Source organism: Danio aesculapii, chromosome 3, assembly GCF_903798145.1.
Source record: "Danio aesculapii chromosome 3, fDanAes4.1, whole genome shotgun sequence".
NCBI classification, from domain to species: domain Eukaryota; kingdom Metazoa; phylum Chordata; class Actinopteri; order Cypriniformes; family Danionidae; genus Danio; species Danio aesculapii.
In genome coordinates, this window is record NC_079437.1 from 17,331,946 (window position 1) to 17,354,481 (window position 22,536).

Consider the following 22,536-nt stretch of genomic DNA (forward strand, 5'->3'; position numbering starts at 1 on the left):
TTCTAGCATGAATTAGCATGTTACTAGCATGTTTCTAGCATGATTCTAGCATGAATTAGCATGTTACTAGCATGTTTCTAGCATGAGTTAGCATGTTACTAACACGTTTCTAGCATGAATTAGCATGAATTAGCATGTTACTAGCATAATTCTAGCATGAATTAGCATGTTACTAGCATGTTTCTAGCATGAATTAGCATGTTACTAGCATGTTTCTAGCATGATTTAGCATGTTATTGGCATGATTCTAGCATGAATTAGCATGTTTCTAGCATGAATTAGCATGTTTCTAGCATGAATTAGCATGTTATTAGCATGATTCTAGCATGAATTAGCATGTTACTAGCATGATTCTAGCATGAATTAGCATGTTACTAGCATGTTTCTAGCATGAATTAGCATGTTACTAGCATGATTCTAGCATGAATTAGCATTTTAATAGCATGATTCTAGCATGAATTAGCATGTTACTAGCATGATTCTAGCATGGATTAGCATGTTACTAGCATGTTTCTAGCATGAATTAGCATGTTACTAGCATGTTTCTAGCATGAATTAGCATGTTACTAGCATGATTCTAGCATGAATTAGCATGTTACTAGCATGTTTCTAGCATGAATTAGCATGTTACTAGCATGATTCTAGCATGGATTAGCATGTTACTAGCATGTTTCTAGCATGAATTAGCATGTTACTAGCATGTTTCTAGCATGAATTAGCATGTTACTAGCATGATTCTAGCATGGATTAGCATGTTACTAGCATGTTTCTAGCATGAATTAGCATGTTACTAGCATGTTTCTAGCATGAATTAGCATGTTACTAGCATGTTTCTAGCATGAATTAGCATGTTACTAGCATGATTCTAGCATGAATTAGCATGTTACTAGCATGATTCTAGCATGAATTAGCATGTTATTAGCATGATTCTAGCATGAATTAGCATGTTACTAGCATGATTCTAGCATGTTACTAGCATGTTTCTAGCATGAATTAGCATGTTACTAGCATGTTTCTAGCATGAATTAGCATGTTGTTAGCATGATTCTAACATTAATTAGCATGTAACTAGCATGTTACTAGCATGATTCTAGCATGAGTCAGCTTGTTTCTAGCATGAATTAGCATGTTGTTAGCATGATTCTAGCATGAATTAGCATGTTACTAGCATGACTAGCATGTCACTATCGTGTTGCTAGCACCTTTCTAGCAAGATTAGCATGTCAGTAGGATGTTAAAACTGTTAGCGTGTGTTAGAAAAGCTAGTCACAGTCTCTGGGACAGTTGCTAGGGTGCTGAAATTGGTTGCTAGGGAGTGGCTAGTAAGTTTAAAGGTAATCAGTGATTGGCTGCTGGCTACACTGAGTTGAATGAGGCCAGACTCTAGTCTGTAGGACAGTCTGATGCAGAGTTATGAGCTCACAAAGGTTGATCCAATGTTAAGTAAATGGGAGTCTTTTACAATGGAAGTCTATGGGACAGTTGCTAGGGTGCTGTAAGTGGTTGCTAGGGAGTGGCTAGTAAGTTAAAAAGTCATCAGTTATTGGCTGCTGGCTAGACTGAGTTAAATGAGTCCAGTTAGAAGTCTGTAGGACAGTCTGATGCAGAGTTATGAGCTCACAAAGTTTGACCCAATGTTAAGTCAATGGGACTTTTGGGATTTTTCTGGGTCGTTTTTCGGAAAACCCAAGGTCGGATCAGTTAGAAAAGATATAGCAACCCGAGTCAGACCAGTTCGAAGGTTTGACGAAAGTTTGAAGTATGTAGCTTGAAAGGCCTAGGAGGAGATACACTTAGAAATTAGTCTCAGAAGAAGAAGAAGAAGAATAATAATAAGTTTAAGATAGATAACAGTATGCTGGCTTTTCAAGCCACCATAATTATTTTATTATATGAATTCGTTTTTATATGAATTGCTTAAGAGAACTTCCTGAAAAGTCTTGACCTATATCTTAAATAATTAACAGTATTCATATTTAATACTATAGATTACACATTAATATGCAGTACTACCTTAACTAGATATTAAAGTTTGAGGACAAACTTTATGGTGGCTTGAAAAGCCGAGTCTGAATTAGCATGTTACTAGCATGAATTAGCAAGTAACTAGCATGATTCTAGCATGAATTAGCATGTTACTAGCATGTTTCTAGCATGAATTAGCATGATTCTAGCATGAATTAGCATGTTACTAGCATGTTTCTAGCATGAGTTAGCATGTTACTAGCATGTTTCTAGCATGAATTAGCATGTTACTAGCATGATTTTAGCATGAATTAGCATGTTACTAGCATGTTTCTAGCATGAATTAGCATGTTACTAGCATGTTTCTAGCATGATTTAGCATGTTATTAGCATGATTCTAGCATGAATTAGCATGTTTCTAGCATGAATTAGCATGTTATTAGCATGATTCTAGCATGAATTAGCATGTTACTAGCATGATTCTAGCATGAATTAGCATGTTACTAGCATGTTTTTAGCATGAATTAGCATGTTACTAGCATGATTCTAGCATGAATTAGCATGTTACTAACATGTTTCTAGCATTAATTAGCATGTTACTAGCATGTTTCTAGCATGAATTAGCATGTTATTAGCATGATTCTAGCATGAATTAGCATGTTTCTAGCATCAATTAGCATGTTATTAGCATGAATTAGCATGTTATTAGCATGATTCTAGCATGAATTAGCATGTTACTAGCATGAATTAGCATGTTACTAGCATGATTCTAGCATGAATTAACATGTTACTAGCATGATTCTAGCATGAATTAGCATGTTACTAACATGATTCTAGCATGAATTAGCATGTTTCTAGCATGAATTAGCATGATTCTAGCATGAATTAGCATGTTACTAGCATGTTTCTAGCATGAGTTAGCATGTTACTAGCATGTTTCTAGCATGAATTAACATGTTACTAGCATGATTCTAGCATGAATTAGCAGGTTACTAGCATGAATTAGCATGTTACTAGCATGTTTCTAGCATGATTTAACATGTTATTAGCATGCTTCTAGCATGAATTAGCATGTTTCTAGCATGAATTAGCATGTTATTAGCATGTTACTAGCATGATTCTAGCATGAATTAGCATGTTACTAGCATGTTTCTAGCATGAATTAGCATGTTAATAGCATGATTCTAGCATGAATTAGCATGTTACTAGCATAATTCTAGCATGAATTAGCATGTTATTAGCATGATTCTAGCATGAATTAGCATGTTACTAGCATGATTCTAGCATGAATTAGCATGTTACTAGCATGATTCTAGCATGGATTAGCATGTAACTAGCATGATTCTAGCATGAATTAGCATGTTACTAGCATGTTTCTAGCATGAATTAGCATGTTACTAGCATGATTCTAGCATGAATTAGCATGTTACTAGCATGATTCTAGCATGAATTAGCATGTTACTAGCATGTTTCTAGCATGATCTAGCATGTTACTAGCATGATTCTAGCATGAATTAGCATGTTATTAGCATGATTCTAGCATGAATTAGCATGTTACTACCATGATTCTAGCATGAATTAGCATGTTACTAGCATGATTCTAGCATGAATTAGCATGTTACTAGCATGAATTAGCATGTTATTAGCATGATTCTAGCATGGATTAGCATGTAACTAGCATGATTCTAGCATGAATTAGCATGTTACTAGCATGATTCTAGCATGAATTAGCATGTAACTAGCATGTTTCTAGCATGAATTAGCATGTTGCTAGCATGAATTAGCATGTTATTAGCATGATTCTAGCATGAATTAGCATGTTTTTAGCATCATTCTAGCATGAATTAGCATGTTGTTAGCATGATTCTAGCATGAATTAGCATGTTTCTAGCATGAATTAGCATGTTATTAGCATGATTCTAGCATGAATTAGCATGTTACTAGCATGATTCTAGCATGAATTAGCATGTTACTAGCATGTTTCTAGCATGAATTAGCATGTTACTAGCATGATTCTAGCATGAATTAGCATGTTACTAGCATGATTCTAGCATGGATTAGCATGTAACTAGCATGATTCTAGCATGAATTAGCATGTTACTAGCATGATTCTAGCATGAATTAGCATGTAACTAGCATGATTCTAGCATGAATTAGCATGTTTCTAGCATGAATTAGCATGTTATTAGCATGATTCTAGCATGAATTAGCATGTTTTTAGCATCATTCTAGCATGAATTAGCATGTTACTAGCATGATTCTAGCATGAATTAGCATGTTACTACCATGATTCTAGCATGAATTAGCATGTTACTAGCATGATTCTAGCATGGATTAGCATGTTACTAGCATGATTCTAGCATGAACTAGCATGTTACTAGCATGTTTCTAGCATGAATTAGCATGTAACTAGCATGATTCTAGCATGGATTAGCATGTTACTACCATGATTCTAGCATGAATTAGCATGTTACTAGCATGATTCTAGCATGGATTAGCATGTTACTAGCATGATTCTAGCATGAACTAGCATGTTACTAGCATGATTCTAGCATTAATTAGCATGTAACTAGCATGTTACTAGCATGATTCTAGCATGAATCAGCTTGTTTCTAGCATGAATTAGCATGTTGTTAGCATGATTCTAGCATGAATTAGCATGTTACTAGCATGACTAGCATGTCACTATCGTGTTGCTAGCACCTTTCTAGCAAGATTAGCATGTCAGTAGGAAGTTTAAACTGTTAGCGTGTGTTAGAATAGCTAGTCACAGTCTCTGGGACAGTTGCTAGGGTGCTGAAATTGGTTGCTAGGGAGTGGCTAGTAAGTTTAAAGGTAATCAGTGATTGGCTGCTGGCTAGACTGAGTTGAATGAGGCCAGACTCTAGTCTGTAGGACAGTCTGATGCAGAGTTATGAGCTCACAAAGGTTGACCCAATGTTAAGTAAATGGGAGTCTTTTACAATGGAAGTCTATGGGACAGTTGCTAGGGTGCTGTAAGTGGTTGCTAAGGAGTGGCTAGTAAGTTAAAAAGTCATCAGTTATTGGCTGCTGGCTAGACTGAGTTAAATGAGTCCAGTTAGAAGTCTGTAGGACAGTCTGATGCAGAGTTATGAGCTCACAAAGTTTGACCCAATGTTAAGTCAATGGGACTTTTGGGATTTTTCTGGGTCGTTTTTCGGAAAACCCAAGGTCGGATCAGTTAGAAAAGATATAGCAACCCGAGTCAGACCAGTTCGAAGGTTTGACGAAAGTTTGAAGTATGTAGCTTGAAAGGCCTAGGAGGAGATACACTTAGAAATTAGTCTCAGAAGAAGAAGAAGAATAATAATAAGTTTAAGATAGATAACAGTATGCTGGCTTTTCAAGCCACCATAATTATATGCTTCACAATATTAAAGGTATAGTTCTTACAAAAATGACCATTTTGTATGATTTTCTCTTCCACTTCTTCAATACCAGCTTGAGTTTCTTCTGTTGAACACGAACAATATATTTTAAGGAATGTTAGAAAGCTGTAACCATTGACTATGGAGCCAGATCAGTCTCAAAAATAACACATTTACAAAATATAATTTATACTTCCACAACACAATTCACATTTACAAAATCCAATTTGTTTGTACAACACACGATTAAAAAAACACAAATCCAATTCATAAATTCAAAACAATTAAGAAGTACACATCCAATTTGTCAATTTAAAACACGTAAAAAAAAAATACACAAATCCAATTTATAAATTCAAAAAAACGATTCTAAAATACAAATATCCAATCCAGAAATTCAAAACACAATTTATAAATACACAAATCCAATTTATTTGGCAAAAATGTTCACAATTTTCACCTGTAAATTTACAAATTGTGTGTTCTATTTATCTGTTTTTAGAAATTGGATTTTGTAAATGTGAACTGTACTGTGCATGTATGAATTTGATTTCGGAAACGTAGCGTTTTTTGAGACCGATCTGACTCCATAATTGACCACCATAATATTTGGTTTCTACTATGGAAGTCAATGGCTACCAGTTTCCAACAGTCCTCAGAATATCTTCTTTTGAAGAAGAAAGAAGCTCAAACCGGTTTTAAAACCTCTTGAGGGTAAGAAAATAATCAGTAGATCAAATTTTTGCGTGAACTATCCATTTAATCTAAAACTGCCAATAACAAGACTAAAATCAAAGATAAATGTTTGTTTATATTAACCAAACCATGAACATAATTATCTTCTGAACAAAATTGACTGATGTTAAGTTTCCAATACAGGCTAGCTGTTTGTCTCAAATTAATATATCATGCTTCTAATAACCAATTAGCAATATTAATGTCAATCAAAAACTGCTACAGATGTTTACAGATTTATCTAACAGTCATTACGATGTTCATAGTCATACAGTTCGGTTCATATCATAGGCTACAGTGTGTGTTATGCTTTTTTAATTTGAAATCGAGATGTTACACTTCAAGGGGTTTATCCTAAAGAACAAATTGGTTACATATGCTTGTATTTAATTTTCACTTCAGGTAAATAGGCTAGCTGTTTGTCTCAAATTAATATATCACATTGCTAATAACCAGTTTGCTATATATAATGTCAATCAAAAACTGCGACAGATGTTTATCCAACAGTCAATTTGTGGTTCATTTAGCCATACAGTTCATATTATATACAGACTACAGTGTTTGATATGTTTATTTAATTTAAACATTTTAAGGGGTTTATTCTAAAGAACAAAATTGGTTTTATGCGGATGACACCGCAATTTTAGTATTTCACCAAGACAAAAGGGAAGAAATCATGAGCTCACAGTTAAGAAATTCGTACAACTGTTTTTTTGCATAATAAACTTTGTTTATGCATAGGTAAAACAGAGGCTATTTTATTTGCTTCAAGAATGAAATTAAAGAAAGATGATTCTTTTGTAGTTAGGATTAGGCTTTAATACAACTGGAAGGGCAGTTACAACTGGAAGGGCATCCGCTGTGTAAAACATATGCTCGATAAGTTGGTGGTTCATTCTGCTGTGGCGACCCCAGATTAATAAAGGGAATAAGCCGAAAAGAAAATGAATGAATGGAGTAAATGTATTTGTGAATAATTTTGTTCCTGTTTTAAAATGTGGAGGTTCTGTTTGTTTTATACATCAACTGTATTTTGAAGCCATACTTTATTTTAATTAACAGCGAGGACCACAATGGAAACAAGCCCAGGGCTTTATTGTGTTTTTATCCTCGACAGTTTTTATTTCAAAATGTATGGGATACTTGTATTTTTGTACAGCTTGTATAAAATCTGTCGAATAAAAATTCAATTGAATTTATTATCATATGTTGCTAATAACCAGTTAGCTATATTAGCATAATGTCAATCAAAACTTCTAACGTTAGCAATGTTTATCCAACAGTCAATTTGTGGTTCATTTAGCCATACAGTTCATATCATATATAAGCTACCATTTACCAAGATGTTACCAGATGATTACAAGATTCCAATGGGTTTATCCTAAAGAATACAATTGGTTACATATGCTTGTACTTCATTTTTATTTCAGGTAAATAGTCTAGATGTTTGATCCTGACAGAGATGAGAGGACTGAAAAAAGCCTCATTCTTTCAGTCGGTCATGTAACATTATATATGAGACAAACTGACACACAAAGTGGTTTCTTCAGTGGAAAAGAAAGTGTCACAAGAATATATCAAGCATATTTATAACTCTGACCACATCACACCTTTTCTGCTGCTCTGTGAACTCCACTTTATCAGTGCAATCCTGTGCGCGCGCACACACGACGACACTCCCAACTCTACGGCGTACATTTTTACACTTTTCAGATTTCAAACACTTTTAAAAAGAGACCACACTAACCTCCCAACAGTCTGGTTGGCGAGCTGCTTCATGCGGTTGAACTGTTTCTTCATCTTGAATCCTCTTCATCCGCCAATACGCAAAACTTTGAGAAGTCGCTGTTTTATTTGGAGCCGACGGACGCTCCCATTCCGCGCGCGCGACAAGGATCCGAAGCCGAGAGTCCGTGTCATTTACTGCTCAAACCCATTTATAAACCGCGCGTCCCTTTCGTTTCTCATCTCCTCTCGTTTTCTGCTTTAGTCAGTGAACAGCAGTAACAGCGAGGAAATAGGAAGTGTCGTTCACTTCCCTATTGTGGAGCTCTGTGGGTTGTGACACATGACACCTTGACTGAGCTAGTCTGATTAGACCATTAGCATGCTTTTAACACTCTGCTTCACTTCACTTTAGGTGTTGCACTTTATGTTGGTTATATATGATGTTGGTCGGGATTTAAGCGCCAGCTTTGTATTAGAACTGCAAATAACAGCTCACTACCTTTAAATTCATTCATAATGAAGTCAAACTCTGTATTTTTCTTTGTAATAGCGCCATCTTCCGTACAGAGTCCAATAACGAGGGATGGCTGATCTGAAATCTGGAAGTTACACTACAGTAGTCAACATTTGAAATGGATCATCACCTTTCATCAAAGTTGTCCTACTACAAATACTGAACAACACCCATTCTTGTCCTAGGACAATATTGAACAATATTTTTGATATGCCCTAAGCAATTCCAGGTATGGGATTAAATAATCTGCATGTTAAAATATATTTTAAGTGGAACCTTCTTAATTTAAAAGTAAATACAATAAATTCACAAATAAAAACAAGCTCACAAAATATGTACAGTTAATAAATCATACTTGTGATTTGTGATTAGATTTTATTATTTGCATGTCCAATACGGAAGGAACGTTCCACTATTCATGGAGGCCCCCAGTTTAGAAAAGAAGTAATAACGTAAAAATAATAATGGTTACAGACAGATTTAACAACATATAATAGAAAAACTATAAACTATAAAATAGCTTTAGGATGATTAATATGGGCTTCTTGACCGGGGCCCCCTATTTGCCAGGGCTCTAAGCGGTTGCTTACCTTGCTTATGGGTTAAGTCCAACCCTGACTGTATATTACATAAATAAACCAAGAGACCCTTTGTGAACCAGATATTTCAGCAGAATTAAGAAGTTTGTTTATTTGTTTTGTTTTTTTGTGTTAAGATAATATTTAGCAATGTTATGAATATTATTAAATTATAACAGAGTAAAGAGTTTTATCAAATACTAAATTATCTGGACGTACATTATTCATTACATTCAGTCATTCATTTTTCTTTGGCCTAGTTTCCTTTATTCATCAGGGGTTTCCACAGCAGAATGAACCGCAAATTTATCCAGCAGATGTTTTACGCAGTGGATGCTCTTTTAGCCGCAACCCAATGGGAAACACCCATACACGCTACAGCTAATTTCGTTTTTTCAATTCCCCTATAGCGCATGTCTTTGGACTGTGGGGGAAACCCACGCCAACACGGGGAGAACATGCAAACTCCACAAAGAAACCGGGACTCGAACCAGTGACCTTCTTGCTTGTGCGGCAACAGTGTTAACCAATGAGCCACCATGTCGCCTCATTCATTTATTTATTTATTTTCTGCTTAATCCCTTTATTAATCGGTGGTTGCCACAGCTGAATGAACTGCCAACTGATCCAGCATATGTTTTACACAGCAAGTGCCCTTCCAGCTGCAACCCATCACTGGGAAACACCCATAATCTCTCATTTACACACATACACTAAGGATAATTTAGCTTACACAATTCACCTATAGTGCATGTCCTTGGACTGTGGAGGAAACCGGAGCACCCGGAGGAAACCCATGCCAACACGGGGAGAACATGCAAACTCCACACAGAAATGCCAACTGACCCAAACCAGGGACCTTCTTGCTGTGAGACGACAGCTCAACTCAGTGCACCGCCTTTCGCCTTATTTATTACCTATACATTTTATTTAATTTGAATTATTACAAAAAATATTTTAATATACACAAATAATAATAGTTTAGTAGTTTAACTAGGTTTCAGGTAGGCCTATGTGAAACTCCCTTGGTTTCTTAAATGCAAGATTAAATGTAATGCGTTTTAACTTTTAGTCTACAACACTAGTTTACTGTTAGGCATATTAAGAATAATTGCAGGGCAAACTTGTCATTTTAAACATCTATGCTTTGCTAATATCTTATAGGTTTTAGCCATTAGTCAGCAAAAAATATCAATGATATTTATATTATAATCCTTTAATATATACTAATATTATGATGTTATTATGATAACATTGAACATTTATTTTAAAATGTGCAATTGAACATTATTTCATCAATATATGAAACTATTTGGGTGAAATATTATTATTTGGACATACTGTAAGCTATTTAAAGCACTTAAAGAACTATATATATTTTTTGTCTAAACTTGAACCTTTCTAGACAAAGACATATTTTCAAGTTTGAACTTAAAAAGTGGAGTGAAATTAAAGAGTAAAGGAGTTAAAGTAGACTTTGTATACAGTGCTCAGCATAAATAAGGACACCCCTCACAAATCTATCTTTTAAACTCTAAAAATAAAATAAAAATAAAATATTTTTAATAGGAAGCTAGACAATATTATATTTGGGCATTTACATTAGATTAGTCAGTACTGAAGCCAAATCTGGAGCTTTTCTAACAAAATAACTTATGATAACGGTCCAAAAACTAGCACAGCCAAATGTATATATTAAAGAAAAATATTAAATACAAATTTTAAAAGAAGAAAAATCAAGAGAAGCAAAAAGATTGAAAAATTTAGTTGAAATTTTGTAGGTTGTTATTTTTCTTCTGCAATATTTTGCATGAATTTAATTGTATTATCTTTTAATTTCTAAATAGGTTTGGTGACTAAAATATTATTTTAATAAATAAAACAATTTGATAAATCGGTTTTGGTTTGGTGTTCCGGTTTCCCCAACAGTCCAAAGACATGCGGTACATGTCAAGGCAAATTGTCCGTATAGTGTGTGAGTGTGAGTGAGTGTATATGGATGTTTACCAGTGATGGGTTGCGGCTGGAAGGGCATCCGCTGCGTAAAACATGTGCTGGATAAGCTGGCGGTTCATTCCGCTGTGGCGACCCTGGATTAATCAAGGGACCAATCCGAAAAGAAAAGGAATGAATGTAACTAAATACAAATTACGCTTGTCTAATTACTAAACATTTTTACATTTCAAATTCATTTTATATATATTTACATAAATTATATTTTATATAGGCCTACAATTCACATATAACCTACATTTTAATAGGCCTATTTGAATCTAATTTATATAGGCTGCTGTACAAAGACAAATTACTTCAGAAAATTTCAACGAACTGTTTCCTTTGACAGTTTGATCATTGTAATTGTCTGCTGCCATCTTGTGGCCGTAGCCTATATCCCGAATATACGAGCACAAGTAGCCAATTTGGATGAGAAGGGTCTAAATGTATATGTCTACTACACCTACAGCAGCAACCCTGAACCCACCCTACTTGCGGCATAAATCCCTCCCACATGAAGGTCTCCGGGCTGCACCGATAGCTGGAGAAAAGATTGGGTTTTCTCAATGTTTAGACCAGACAAGATTTTTTTGTTTCCTTTTTATTGATACAATGTAATGTTTTCTAGTCTGTGTCTTTACTCTTAATCACATCGCTGTGTTGAAATAATGTACCTCAAATATTAGTTATAAACGTGAATGTGATCAAGTCACGTAATTTATAATGCTGAGTTGGATTAACCCAACGTTGGGTGATTTTTAAAAAATTTAATTTAAAGGGTCATGAAGCCCTCGACTACTTTTTAAAAATTGTAACATAGGCCTGTTTGTTGAGCATCAATAAATACAACACTTGTTAGATTTAACTGTGAGGGAAAACTGAAAACGTCTGAGCTTGCGTCTGCTAATTTCCTTTTCCAAGCCATCTGTTGGGTTTACAATTTGACCCAACGAATTACTATTAAAATCCAACATTTTTAGAGTGCAGTTAATGTTTTGGCAATGCTGTTAACATCTAGTTTGTTTTGCCTTATAAAACGAACATGTCGTTAAACCGTAACACATTAGTTTTGTGAAAATATTCGGTGTTTATAGTTTTTTATATACTTAATTGGTATAAGTATGCTATATGTGCACAGTGATGTGAATATATCATCAGAACATGTACAGCATCGTTTTCCTCTAGCAAATTTATTCATTCATTCATTTTCTTTTCGCCTTATCTCTTTATTAATCAGGGGTCGCCACAGCGGAATGAACTACTACTTATGCAGCACATGCTTTATGCAACAGACGCCTTTCCAGCTGCAACCTGGAACTAGGAAACATACACACTTATTCACACATCCACTACAATTTAGTTTATTAAATTATTTGGAAACTCGGAGATAAACCACGCTAACATGGGGAGACAAACTCCACACAGAATTGCCAACTGGCCCAGCCGGGAGTCGAACCAGCGACCTTCTTGCTGTGAGGTGTTGACCACTGAGTCACCGTGTCACCTCCCTCGTGCACATTGTTTTAAATAATTAGTCCAGAATGTGGCAGTAATGGTTCAGGCCATTATTTTCCAGTTTCTTTATACCCCGGCTCTAGTTGGTGCTCAGTGTTTGTAGAGAAATAGCAGACAGTGGACGAGGGAAAAGCTTTTTGTTGTTGAAATGTGTCAAGTGCTAGTCTGTTATGCACATTGTATCCAAGGGAGTCCACTTAGGTTATTTCAACCCAAGTGTGAGTAAAATATGGACAAAACCAACAGCTAATTTCTATTTTTTATTATTATATTATTTATTATTATTATTCATTTATAAAATCTAATTTAACCCTACCTTTGGGTTTATCCAATGTGCGTTACACATCTCTCTTTTTAAAGAGTTTATCATTGTGGAATCAGGTTAAATGTAACCCACCTTTTGGGTTTGTTTATCTAATGTGGGTTACCCATCTCTTTTTAAAAAGAGTTTATCAGTGTAGAATCAGGTTAAATGTTAATCTCCTTCAGCATTTATTAGTCAACATTTTACATGTATCATTAGTCTATTCAATCATCAATTGCCCTTAAAGGTCACCGAGTGATTAAAAGCTGGCGATCTGTTTCTGATGACGAGCAAAGACCTCCGAAATATTAGAGCAAACACACACATTGCAGAGCGCACAGAAGCACACGATGGCAGACGACAAAATGGAGAAAGCGGCGATGGATAAAATGGTGCAGGAGACAGAGATGGAGGAGCCTGGGCTTTTTGAGCAGCTCGTCCAGCCCTGTATGGCGGAGCTGGTGGGCACCGCTTTCTTTGTGTTGATGGGCTGTTTGTGTGTGATCGAGAGCGCGCAGGAGGGGCACACTCTGCAGGCCGCGCTCGTGCACGGGCTCGCGTTGGCAGTGGTCATCGGCTGTATGGTAGAGATCAGGTGAGAGCAAATTTGCATTGTGCTCATGGACAGAGTAGCCTGTGGTTGATTTTGCATGGTATAATTTATGATAACACATTTACATCACATTTACAAAAATTCATTCATTCATTTTCGGCCTGGTCACTTTATTAATCAAGGGTCGCCACAGCAGAATGAACCGCCAACTCATCCAGCACATGTTTTACGCAGAGGATGCCCTTCCAGCAGCAACCCAGTACTGGGAAACACAAATTCACTCTTGCATTCACAGACATAAATACGGCCAATTTAGCTAATTCAATCCTGTACCACATGTCTTTAGACTGTGGGGTAAACCGGAGCTCCCGGAGGAAACCCACGCGAACACGGGGAGAACATGCAAACTGGCTCGAACCGGCGACCTTCTTGCTGTGATTCGATCGTGCTACCAATGCGCCACCGTGACGCCGACTCACAAAAATTTGTTTATTTAAATCATCTGTTGTCCAGTTTTACGCGCAAACCAAAAACCCTGCATTAGTTTAAGACTTAAATAAATCTGTGTTTGGTGGTGAGGTCAAATAAGCTAATTTAATTATCTAATTCTGTCTTCTGTTTTGTAGGCTACCCTATTAAATTCTTTCAAACCAAAGAAGAGCAGCTGTGTCGGGAAACTTGGCTCAAATGTGAAGTTTCCCGACATTTTGCCTGTAGCCTATGCTGCACAAAATTAAAACGCAATTTTATTTTTTATTTCTTTGGGTCAAGAAAGTTTTTTTTTTTTTTTTTTTTACTTTTTTGTTGCAGCCTATAGTGCGCTTAAATCCGACATAAAATGATTGTTGTAACCCCGACTTTGGGTAAGAATTGACAAACCCAACTTTGGTTTAATTTTTTTTTTTCAGTTAAATTTAAGTTATACGTTTAGGTTTGTCCATGTTTGACCCAACATTGGGTAACAACCATATTTTAGAGTTGTATTTTACATACATATTATATATAAATGTAGGCCTATTATTAATTTTTAAATTGAAGTATGATTTGTTTAAAATGTATAAATTCTAATAAAAATTTTGTATAAAAATTTATTTTTTATTATTTTTAATCAGATTTTAAATTAAAAATAAGAGTTAACAACTTTTTTCAATTTAATTTGTTTATTTCTATTTAATTTCTCTTAAACTAATTTTTTATTTTATGTTTATAGTAAAATAATCAGAAAAAATACTAATTAAGGTTGCATATAAATAATAATTTACCAAGCCATTGCTGTATCAAAAACCCTAAATATTTTAGTCGGTCTGGTCTTTTTTGTCATGTAGTTTCATTGAATAAGAATAATCCTTTACTTATTGACCAATAATGCAATGACTTCTCCCCCCTGATACAGTGGTTCACATTTCAATCCATCATTCACCTTCGCCGTCTTCCTCAGTGGTGGCCTGGAGCTGAAAATGGTGTTGCCGTACCTGATCTCTCAGCTCTCTGGAGGTCTGCTCGGTGCCGTCATGGCCAAAGTATGAGCGTGCATGAGCAGTTCAACCATATTCTCATGCAACACTGAACTAAACATCTAATTAATTTCTTGCTTGCTTTCAGGGAATGACATCTAGCGAGAAATATGCACAAGCTCAAGGTGCTGCATTTACAGTTCTCCAGGCTGATGATCACATTATCAAGGCGTTGTTTGCAGAAGCTGCCATGACGTGTCTGGCTACCTTGGCGGTCTTACTGTCGGCGGTCAATGGCAGGAGCAAAACCCATATGTTTCCATTTCTGGTGGGCTGCACAGTCATGGTTAATGTGCTGGCGGGGTGAGTTCACTGAGGATGTCAGAACTTCTTTTCATGTGTGCATCTGGAGATTGAAATCTTCTGTGGTTTCAGGGCTGAGGTGTCTGGTGCGTGTCTGAATCCTGCAAGGGCTCTGGGTCCTGCGGTGCTGACCAACTACTGGACTCACCACTGGATCTACTGGGTGGGTCCCATCACCGGTGGACTCATTGCTGCTGCATTAGTCAGGTCAGACTACTCCTGAAAACAAAGCTTCCCAAAAGGGGGTTTCACAGCAATAGAGGAACCATTTTTGGTTCCTCTACAAATGTTTTAGTCACTTCTTAAAGCAGGGGTGTCCAAACTTGGTCTTGGAGGGCCGGGGTCCTGTAGTTTAGCTTTAACTTCCTTAAACACAGCTGTTTGGAAGTTTCTGGAAAGAGCTTGATTGGCTGGTTAAGGTGTGTTCAATTGGGGTTGGAAGTAAAATATGCAGGACACCGGCCCTCCAAGATTGAGTTTGGACACCCCTGTCTTAAAGGGATAGTTCACCCAAAAGTGTTAATTCTGTCATCATTTACTCACCATTTAAATGTTTCAAACCTTTAGGAGTTTCTTTCTTCTGTTGAACACAACAGAAGATATTTTGAAGAAAGCTGGAAACCTGTAACCATTGGCTATTTGTTTTTCCTACTATGGAGGTCAATGGTTACATTGTCGTCCTTTTTCAAAATATATTTTATATTTAATAAAAGAAATGCATAGAGGTTTGGAACCACTTGAAGGTGCGTAAAGAGTGCATACTTTTTCATATTTTGGTGAACTACCCCTTTAAAGAGACATATCACTCTAACAAAATGTTTAAACAAAAAATAAGATATTTTGGAGAATTTTGGAAACATTTGCCATTGACTTCGATTCTATTTTTGTCCTACTATGGATGTCAGTGGTTTACATTTTTAAAATATCTTCTTTTGTGATCAACAGAAGAAAAAATAAATTAGTTTTGAAACCATCTGAGTTAAATTTGTAAATTAATTGTAATTTAACCAATTAATAATTAGTAAATTAATTGTATTAATTGGTGAAATAGCCCTTTGAAAGAAGTGTGAAGGACATTTTAATAATCTAAAGATAAATAATAACAATGAATTTACTCATAAGTTCATAGTAACAAACTTACTTATTAAGTACATTGAATTCAAATAAACATTTTAAAGTGAATTACTTGTTCTGGTAAAACTTTGAAAAAACAATATTCAATGTCATTCAGTAAAAATGGTGAAGTTGAAATTATCACAAAGATTATTGGAGAATTTTAAAAGAAAATTAAATGAGTATACAATGCAATGTGTCTATTTAATCTTTGCAGTTTCTGAGAGGAAATTGTTTCTGCACCATTTTTAATTCAGATGATGTATTAAACTGTTTCTTTTAGGCTTTTTTTTTTTTTTAATCTTTCACTAAAAACCAACCTTTCTTTCCTTCCAGGCTTTTCCTGGGTGACAACGATACCCGTATACTGATGAAGTAAAAGCATTTCTGTGCTCACCTGACTGATTTATTTTTTTAATTATCTGTATCTTCTTGGTGTACAACAATTGATGTTATCTGTAAACTGTATAATGATTTGTGATTACATATTGTAGTGTTTCCTGTTTTAGTTAGCTTTTTGTTTGCTTCTAATAAATAAATAATATATTGTATAGAAAGCACCAACTAAATCATTCAGTTTAACAATTATATACTATATGCTGAGGCATATTTAGAATAATTTTGATCAACTCTGAAAACTGGACTGACAGTTTCAATTTACTGGAACTTCTATGTTAAGCTGCTTAATCTACATTGGAAAAGCACTATAGACATAAAGACGAATTGAATTAAACATAATAAAAAAACTACAGGGCCAAAGTATAAACCATTGTCATTTTATATTTGTATACTTAGTCAGTACTTTTCTTTACTCAAATTTTTAATACAATTAAAAAAAGATAATCACTTATTTTTATACACAATTAAAAAATATTATGAAAATGTCCCTGCTGTTCAGAAAGATAGAGATTTTACCCAGATTTTTAGTTGTTTCAATATATATGCCTTCTATGGGATCATGTTTTACACAACAAAACTTAACTTCAAAGTGCTGATATGTGTTTTTAGCCTCTTCACATCTATGGATTTAACACAGGTTACACATGAACTGGTTTTAGGGACCTTTAAATGCCCCATGTCAAGGGTGATGACCTGTCATTTCTGTTACAGAGGTTAGTCATCAGCCAAATGTAAAAGGTGGTCTATTGGTAACACTTTAAGCCCTACACAAAATTAAATGCATAACCAGCTTGCGCACATTCAAAGACAATTTTATAAAGACAGATAGATAGATAGATATTCATATTTAAATACCACTGATTAAATGAAGAAAACGAGCGCGCGCACATTATTGAGTTCTTGCGATAGATAGATAGATAGATAGATAGATAGATAGATAGATAGATAGATAGATAGATAGATAACCACTGATAAAAATGTAAGAAAACGAGCGCGCGCGCATTATTGAGTTCTTGAGGTCGCGTGCACACATGCATTATATAGCGCATTTAATTATTAAACATGTTAGCAAAGCGCAAACCACATTTCAAGTGGGACCTAAAATTAAACTTATGGTTAAACCCTTCTGATTTGGCAGAATACAGTAGTCATTTTATTATTAATAACAATTTGGTAACGTGTGATGCGCTTAAAATGTTTAAAACGGCAAACAATCAAAGGACCCTAAAGAGCAAACAATTTATAATTAAATTCAGATAGCGCAGATTGTCTTTAAAACAAAGACAATTACTAATGACCCTTTAAAACTCAAAACATTATAATTATTCTCACATTTATTTCAGTGTTACATTGACTTTTTTACAACCGAATCATAAAACACAAGACAGTCCAAAATCAATAAACCAATGAAAACATACAGTACACAAACACAAGAACATTTGACACATTGAACATCTGTGACTGCTATATATAGGCCTAAATGTGTTTTTAACATTTACATTTTACCTTTGAAGCAAAAAAAATCACAGTATATAAGCGGTAGATGGTTTTAACGGGTTTTTTAAAGAGTAACACGGGTTTGCTATCAAGTTCATGGCGACATCTTGTGGACTGAACTTCTTCAACAAGCGCTTTTATTAATAATCTACAGAAATGTTATTTTGATTCTGGTTTCAATTTCAATTTGAGACCACCGTGTTTAGAAAAACTGTTTTGTGTTTGTATGTTTCATTAAAATGATAGTTATGTACTTATTTAGTCATCAGCCATGATTTATTTCAGAAATGATTTCTTCCCCTACACTAGATTATTAAAAATGAAAACTTACGTTTATCGCCTTACAGTCGTTTCTGTTTCCGACAACGTGGCATTGCGATGACTTATTTTTTTATAATTTTAAAATCATTAGGATACGAATAAATATTGCAGCTATAATAATATTAATAAAAACAATAATTAATTTCATAGATTTGGTACACGTTTATACGGTAGATCATTAAAAATAAGTCTGAAACCGAGTGAATATCTGAGCACGAATTGTTGGAACATTCGCCGATTGTTTCCCTTAATTTTTGAAAGACATCAGATCTTAATTATTTACTTTTATCCAAGTAGGCCGACATGCTGTTGCACAGGCTATTAATAATATATAGGTTTATTATTTATACGTGTAATCTTTGTTTACAGGCACTCGGTATGTATGAAAACATTGACATATGGTTTATTCATTCAATTAGGCTAACATAAGACTGGATAGAAACTGTATATACGAAAAAAACGCCTTGTAAATGAACGAAGAATTAGATTAAAATCAATAATGCATGAAAAAAAACTATTACATTTGAACATTTTTCGTTGTTTTTTTCCACAAAAATACCGAACCGTTAATTACGGGTTAACATAATGTCATTTTAATTATACTACCAAGATTTCACCTTAATCTACGAGTTGCTACTTGAGCAACTTAAAATAAATTCGTACCAACCAAACTTTTTAGTTTTTAAAGAGGGGAAAAGATCGTAAAATCTGATATATTTAACAGAAAAACAAAAACAAAAAAAATGATTCTTAAGCGAAACTAATTGTGCCGTAAATGTTTAGGCCTAAAGCAAGTTTATGTATGTAGCTTATTTCCCTTCATGCTTTTTAAAGGGTGTGCTTTAATAGAGACTACTGTTTGGACCTTCGAATATGTACACAATCTAACCAGAAAAAAGTAAGTTCATAAAAAAGGGACCAAGCAATATGTCCCTTAAAAAGGTGCATTACGTTGTAACGTTAGTATATGTTAACAGCTTCTATGCCCTACATTCATAATAAAGCTGACGAAGGCAACCAAAAGGGGTAAAGTTACATAAAAATCTGGGGAAATAGAAAAATAAACTTCATTTTCATAGAAAACGTGAATGGAAATGTAGGGTAAACATGGACTATATATATATATTTTGCATTATATACATGATTGAAAGACTTTACATGTATAGACTAGAAATGATATAGAAATGTAAGTTTTTTTTTCTACTTTGATTACAATATATCATCATACATACATAAACTAAGATCTCATCATCTGTTTTCTTTAAAGAACCCTTTGTCCGTTGAACTCTCTTTTATGGTTACAGTCAATGAGTTACTCGTTACATCAGTAACAACAATTTTCTCCATATTCTTCAAACAAGGCAACCAGGACTGGTCTGTATCATCTACAAAGCTCAGAGAGAGCTGCTCTCTGGTTTGATCAGTGGATCGAAATAGATTTTTTTGAGGGGGATGCTTCATCTTAGCTTGTTGGTTTATGGCACCACCAGAGCCATCCTTCTGTCGATGTCCCAAAATACCGAGCCCAGCTTTTAAGAAGCTTCCACCATGTGAAAATTTTACATCACTTGATCTGCTTCCTATTTGCTTCCCAACATGGCTGGTTTCTGCTTTGTACTTTTGGGAAAAATGCATGACATCACAGTTAGAGGTCTCTCCAGATCTCTCAGTTTTGGAAGGGCGGAAAGTTAACGGTTCTGCCTTTCTTTTAATGCCTTCAGAGGATGAACCTCCAGGTGGATGGAGTTTTGGCTTTGGTCCTCGCTTTTTTGGTGAGTTGGCAAAATCAAGTGGGCACTGAATTGAAGTCCCATGTGTCAGGGTGTCTCTTTCAGAGTCTGGTGGACGCACACGAACACTTTCGCCTCTGTTAATGGTGCTTGGTGGAAAAATTGTTGGCACAACTGTTCGCAGTCCCTCACGTGCTCTGGGCGTCACAACTGGTTCTGCTACTGGAAAAGACACCCGTATATCTCTGGACATCTCTCGTTCAAACTCATAGGTTTTGCTTTTTGCTTTAGCTTTTGCCTGCAAAGAATATATAGTTTATAAAACTCAAGGTACTCCACAGATTCCATGATAATTTAAACGCATTAAAGTGTGATATAATTTTAAAATAATAATAATATTAAAAAACAATGTTCAGAAATAAAAAAAAGTCACCTTCATTAGAAACGTTTCTGGTTTAGGTCCTCTCTTTTTTGGCCCATACATCTCCCTCTCACGCTCCCTGCAATATATAAAAATAATAATTATACACAGAAATTATACTTTAGAGCACACAAATCGTTTTCTCCACGTAGGCTACTGTAATTACATAAACAACGAAGTAATGTTTACCTTTCTTCAAAGGCAGCGAAAAGACGCTCATCCAGAATATTCTCCTCTGGCTCCCAGGTGCTGTATCTGCACCGATAATTGCACGTTAAATTATTCCCAAATCATAACGTTCAAAACTAATTACATATATGTTTCTACTATCAATTAGTGTTTGTTTTTATTTTACCAATAATTTACTTGCATCAATTGCATTTTTAAAAATGTAACATATGTACTGACACACTGATAAAAAGCATATACATTTTTCCTCCATGTTTCTCCCGTATAAGTCTAAATTATACCAATTCATAATTTTTAAACGCGGTATCTTGACTGTCTCCAATCACTGGCCTTGCCAGCTAACATTCACGAGAGCCCCGTTACACAGTCCGTGTTCCAGCCGTGCTAACACTGAGTGAGCCGGGCAGTCTGAACCCGCTCCTTCCGTTACAACAACCGCCGCTATCGTGACATTACCACTCACTTTTGAGACCAGCCTTTCCATTTGACCAGATACTCCATCCGCCCCTGAAAGCGAAAGCACAGAGAGACTCAAATTAGCAAGCTAACGCTGCTAAGCTAACATATCGCGTAGAAAATGTCATTTCGGCGGACATAAACAAACATCCAGGCGCCTCTACTGCAGAGCCGAAGCCTCGACGAGCACTTACTCTCCTTATGCGCCGTTTAATGATGGATTCAGCGGCGAAGACCCGCTCCCCGACGGCAGAGAGCTCCATGTTTACTTCAACCGCGCAGCTATTTTTTCCCGTCTCAGCCTCTGCCTGAATAATCCTCGATAGCCCATAATACTCGATCCGAAGAGACGTCATCACGTACTAAACTGTTACCATGGCACTGCGGGACGGCGGTACTGTGTGACTGGCGCTCTCGCTCTCGGAGGCGGAGACTAGAGGACGAGACGAGCTCGCAAAATGACATTTCTGAATGTTTTGAAGGCAAATATGCCGTGTTTATTTAGTATACTAATGTGGAGAGACCGCATTCAAGACGTTTCATAAGTCCCTCAAATGTCGCATGTGTACCGCAGCGTAACGCGAAAGATCCAGATGCGGCGTGTTCATTCCGTTTTATCCTGCCAATAACACATATAACAGGTCTTGCGAGTAGATGTTATTATGAATTTTGTTTTGTTTATGTTTTTTAATTCAAATATAGATCTGAAATTTACGCTTTGTTCTGGTTAAACGCCCACATGAATGAAATGCGCCATCTCGGATTCTGCGCCTCCATTTTCCCCGCCATGTCTAGCAATCCCTTAAATGAATATTTACAAGGCATAGGCTACAAATAAAAATATAATACAATATGTATAAATACATAAGAATACATAGCCTATAAATCCACTTATAAACCCAATAAGGCTATCGATATTTTAACTGACCGCCTCTAATGCTTGGTCATTTGTCCGGCTATTCGGGTTAGTTAGGCTAATGAGTAATATTGTAAAGAACATAAACAACTTCTTAAAGGATTTTGAGATTTTAAAGATTGTGCTTGCCTTCAACCCAATTTAAATAATGACACGCAATCATGTTCTTTCTTTCTTTCTTTCTTTCTTTCTTTCTTTCTTTCTTTCTTTCTTTCTTTCTTTCTTTCTTTCTTTCTTTCTATAAATTATAGCCTTTAAATAGCTACTATAAAACGATAAACTTGACTGTTTCGAACAAACAATTTTCGTGAGCCGTTTTCCGTTTTAATTTAAGCTATATGCCGTGTTTTTTAAATTGTAGGGCGATAAATTATTGATATTAAATCAAAAAAATATTTGCT

The 22,536-nt window shown here is 35.4% G+C and overlaps 3 protein-coding genes across 5 annotated transcripts in view; 1 reads left to right on the forward strand and 2 right to left on the reverse strand.

Moving 5' to 3' along the window:
- arhgap17b (Rho GTPase activating protein 17b) overlaps window positions 1-8,143 on the reverse strand; it is an 80,750-nt gene extending 72,607 nt beyond the window's left edge. For all 3 annotated transcript variants that reach the window (XM_056453284.1, XM_056453282.1, XM_056453283.1), the window contains exon 1: window positions 7,837-8,143. In XM_056453284.1, coding sequence (XP_056309259.1) covers window positions 7,837-7,889 — 53 coding nt within the window. In that variant the 5' untranslated portion in view covers window positions 7,890-8,143. The remainder of the gene's footprint in view (window positions 1-7,836) is intronic.
- Window positions 8,144-13,006: 4,863 nt separating this feature from the next.
- aqp8b (aquaporin 8b) lies at window positions 13,007-16,585 on the forward strand. The gene is made up of 5 exons (XM_056450535.1): window positions 13,007-13,318; window positions 14,670-14,796; window positions 14,879-15,093; window positions 15,166-15,300; window positions 16,543-16,585. Exons 1-5 carry the CDS (start codon window positions 13,074-13,076, stop codon window positions 16,583-16,585), a joined length of 765 nt encoding a protein of 254 aa, XP_056306510.1. The 5' UTR covers window positions 13,007-13,073.
- A 1,911-nt stretch (window positions 16,586-18,496) lies between these two features.
- cbx8a (chromobox homolog 8a (Pc class homolog, Drosophila)) lies at window positions 18,497-21,547 on the reverse strand. Its single transcript, XM_056453287.1, has 5 exons — window positions 21,414-21,547; window positions 21,227-21,270; window positions 20,764-20,829; window positions 20,587-20,653; window positions 18,497-20,451 (listed from the first exon to the last, which is right to left on the reverse strand). The coding sequence occupies exons 1-5, from the start codon at window positions 21,480-21,482 to the stop codon at window positions 19,672-19,674; spliced, it is 1,026 nt and encodes a 341-aa protein (XP_056309262.1). The 5' UTR covers window positions 21,483-21,547; the 3' UTR covers window positions 18,497-19,671.
- Window positions 21,548-22,536: the final 989 nt, after the last annotated feature.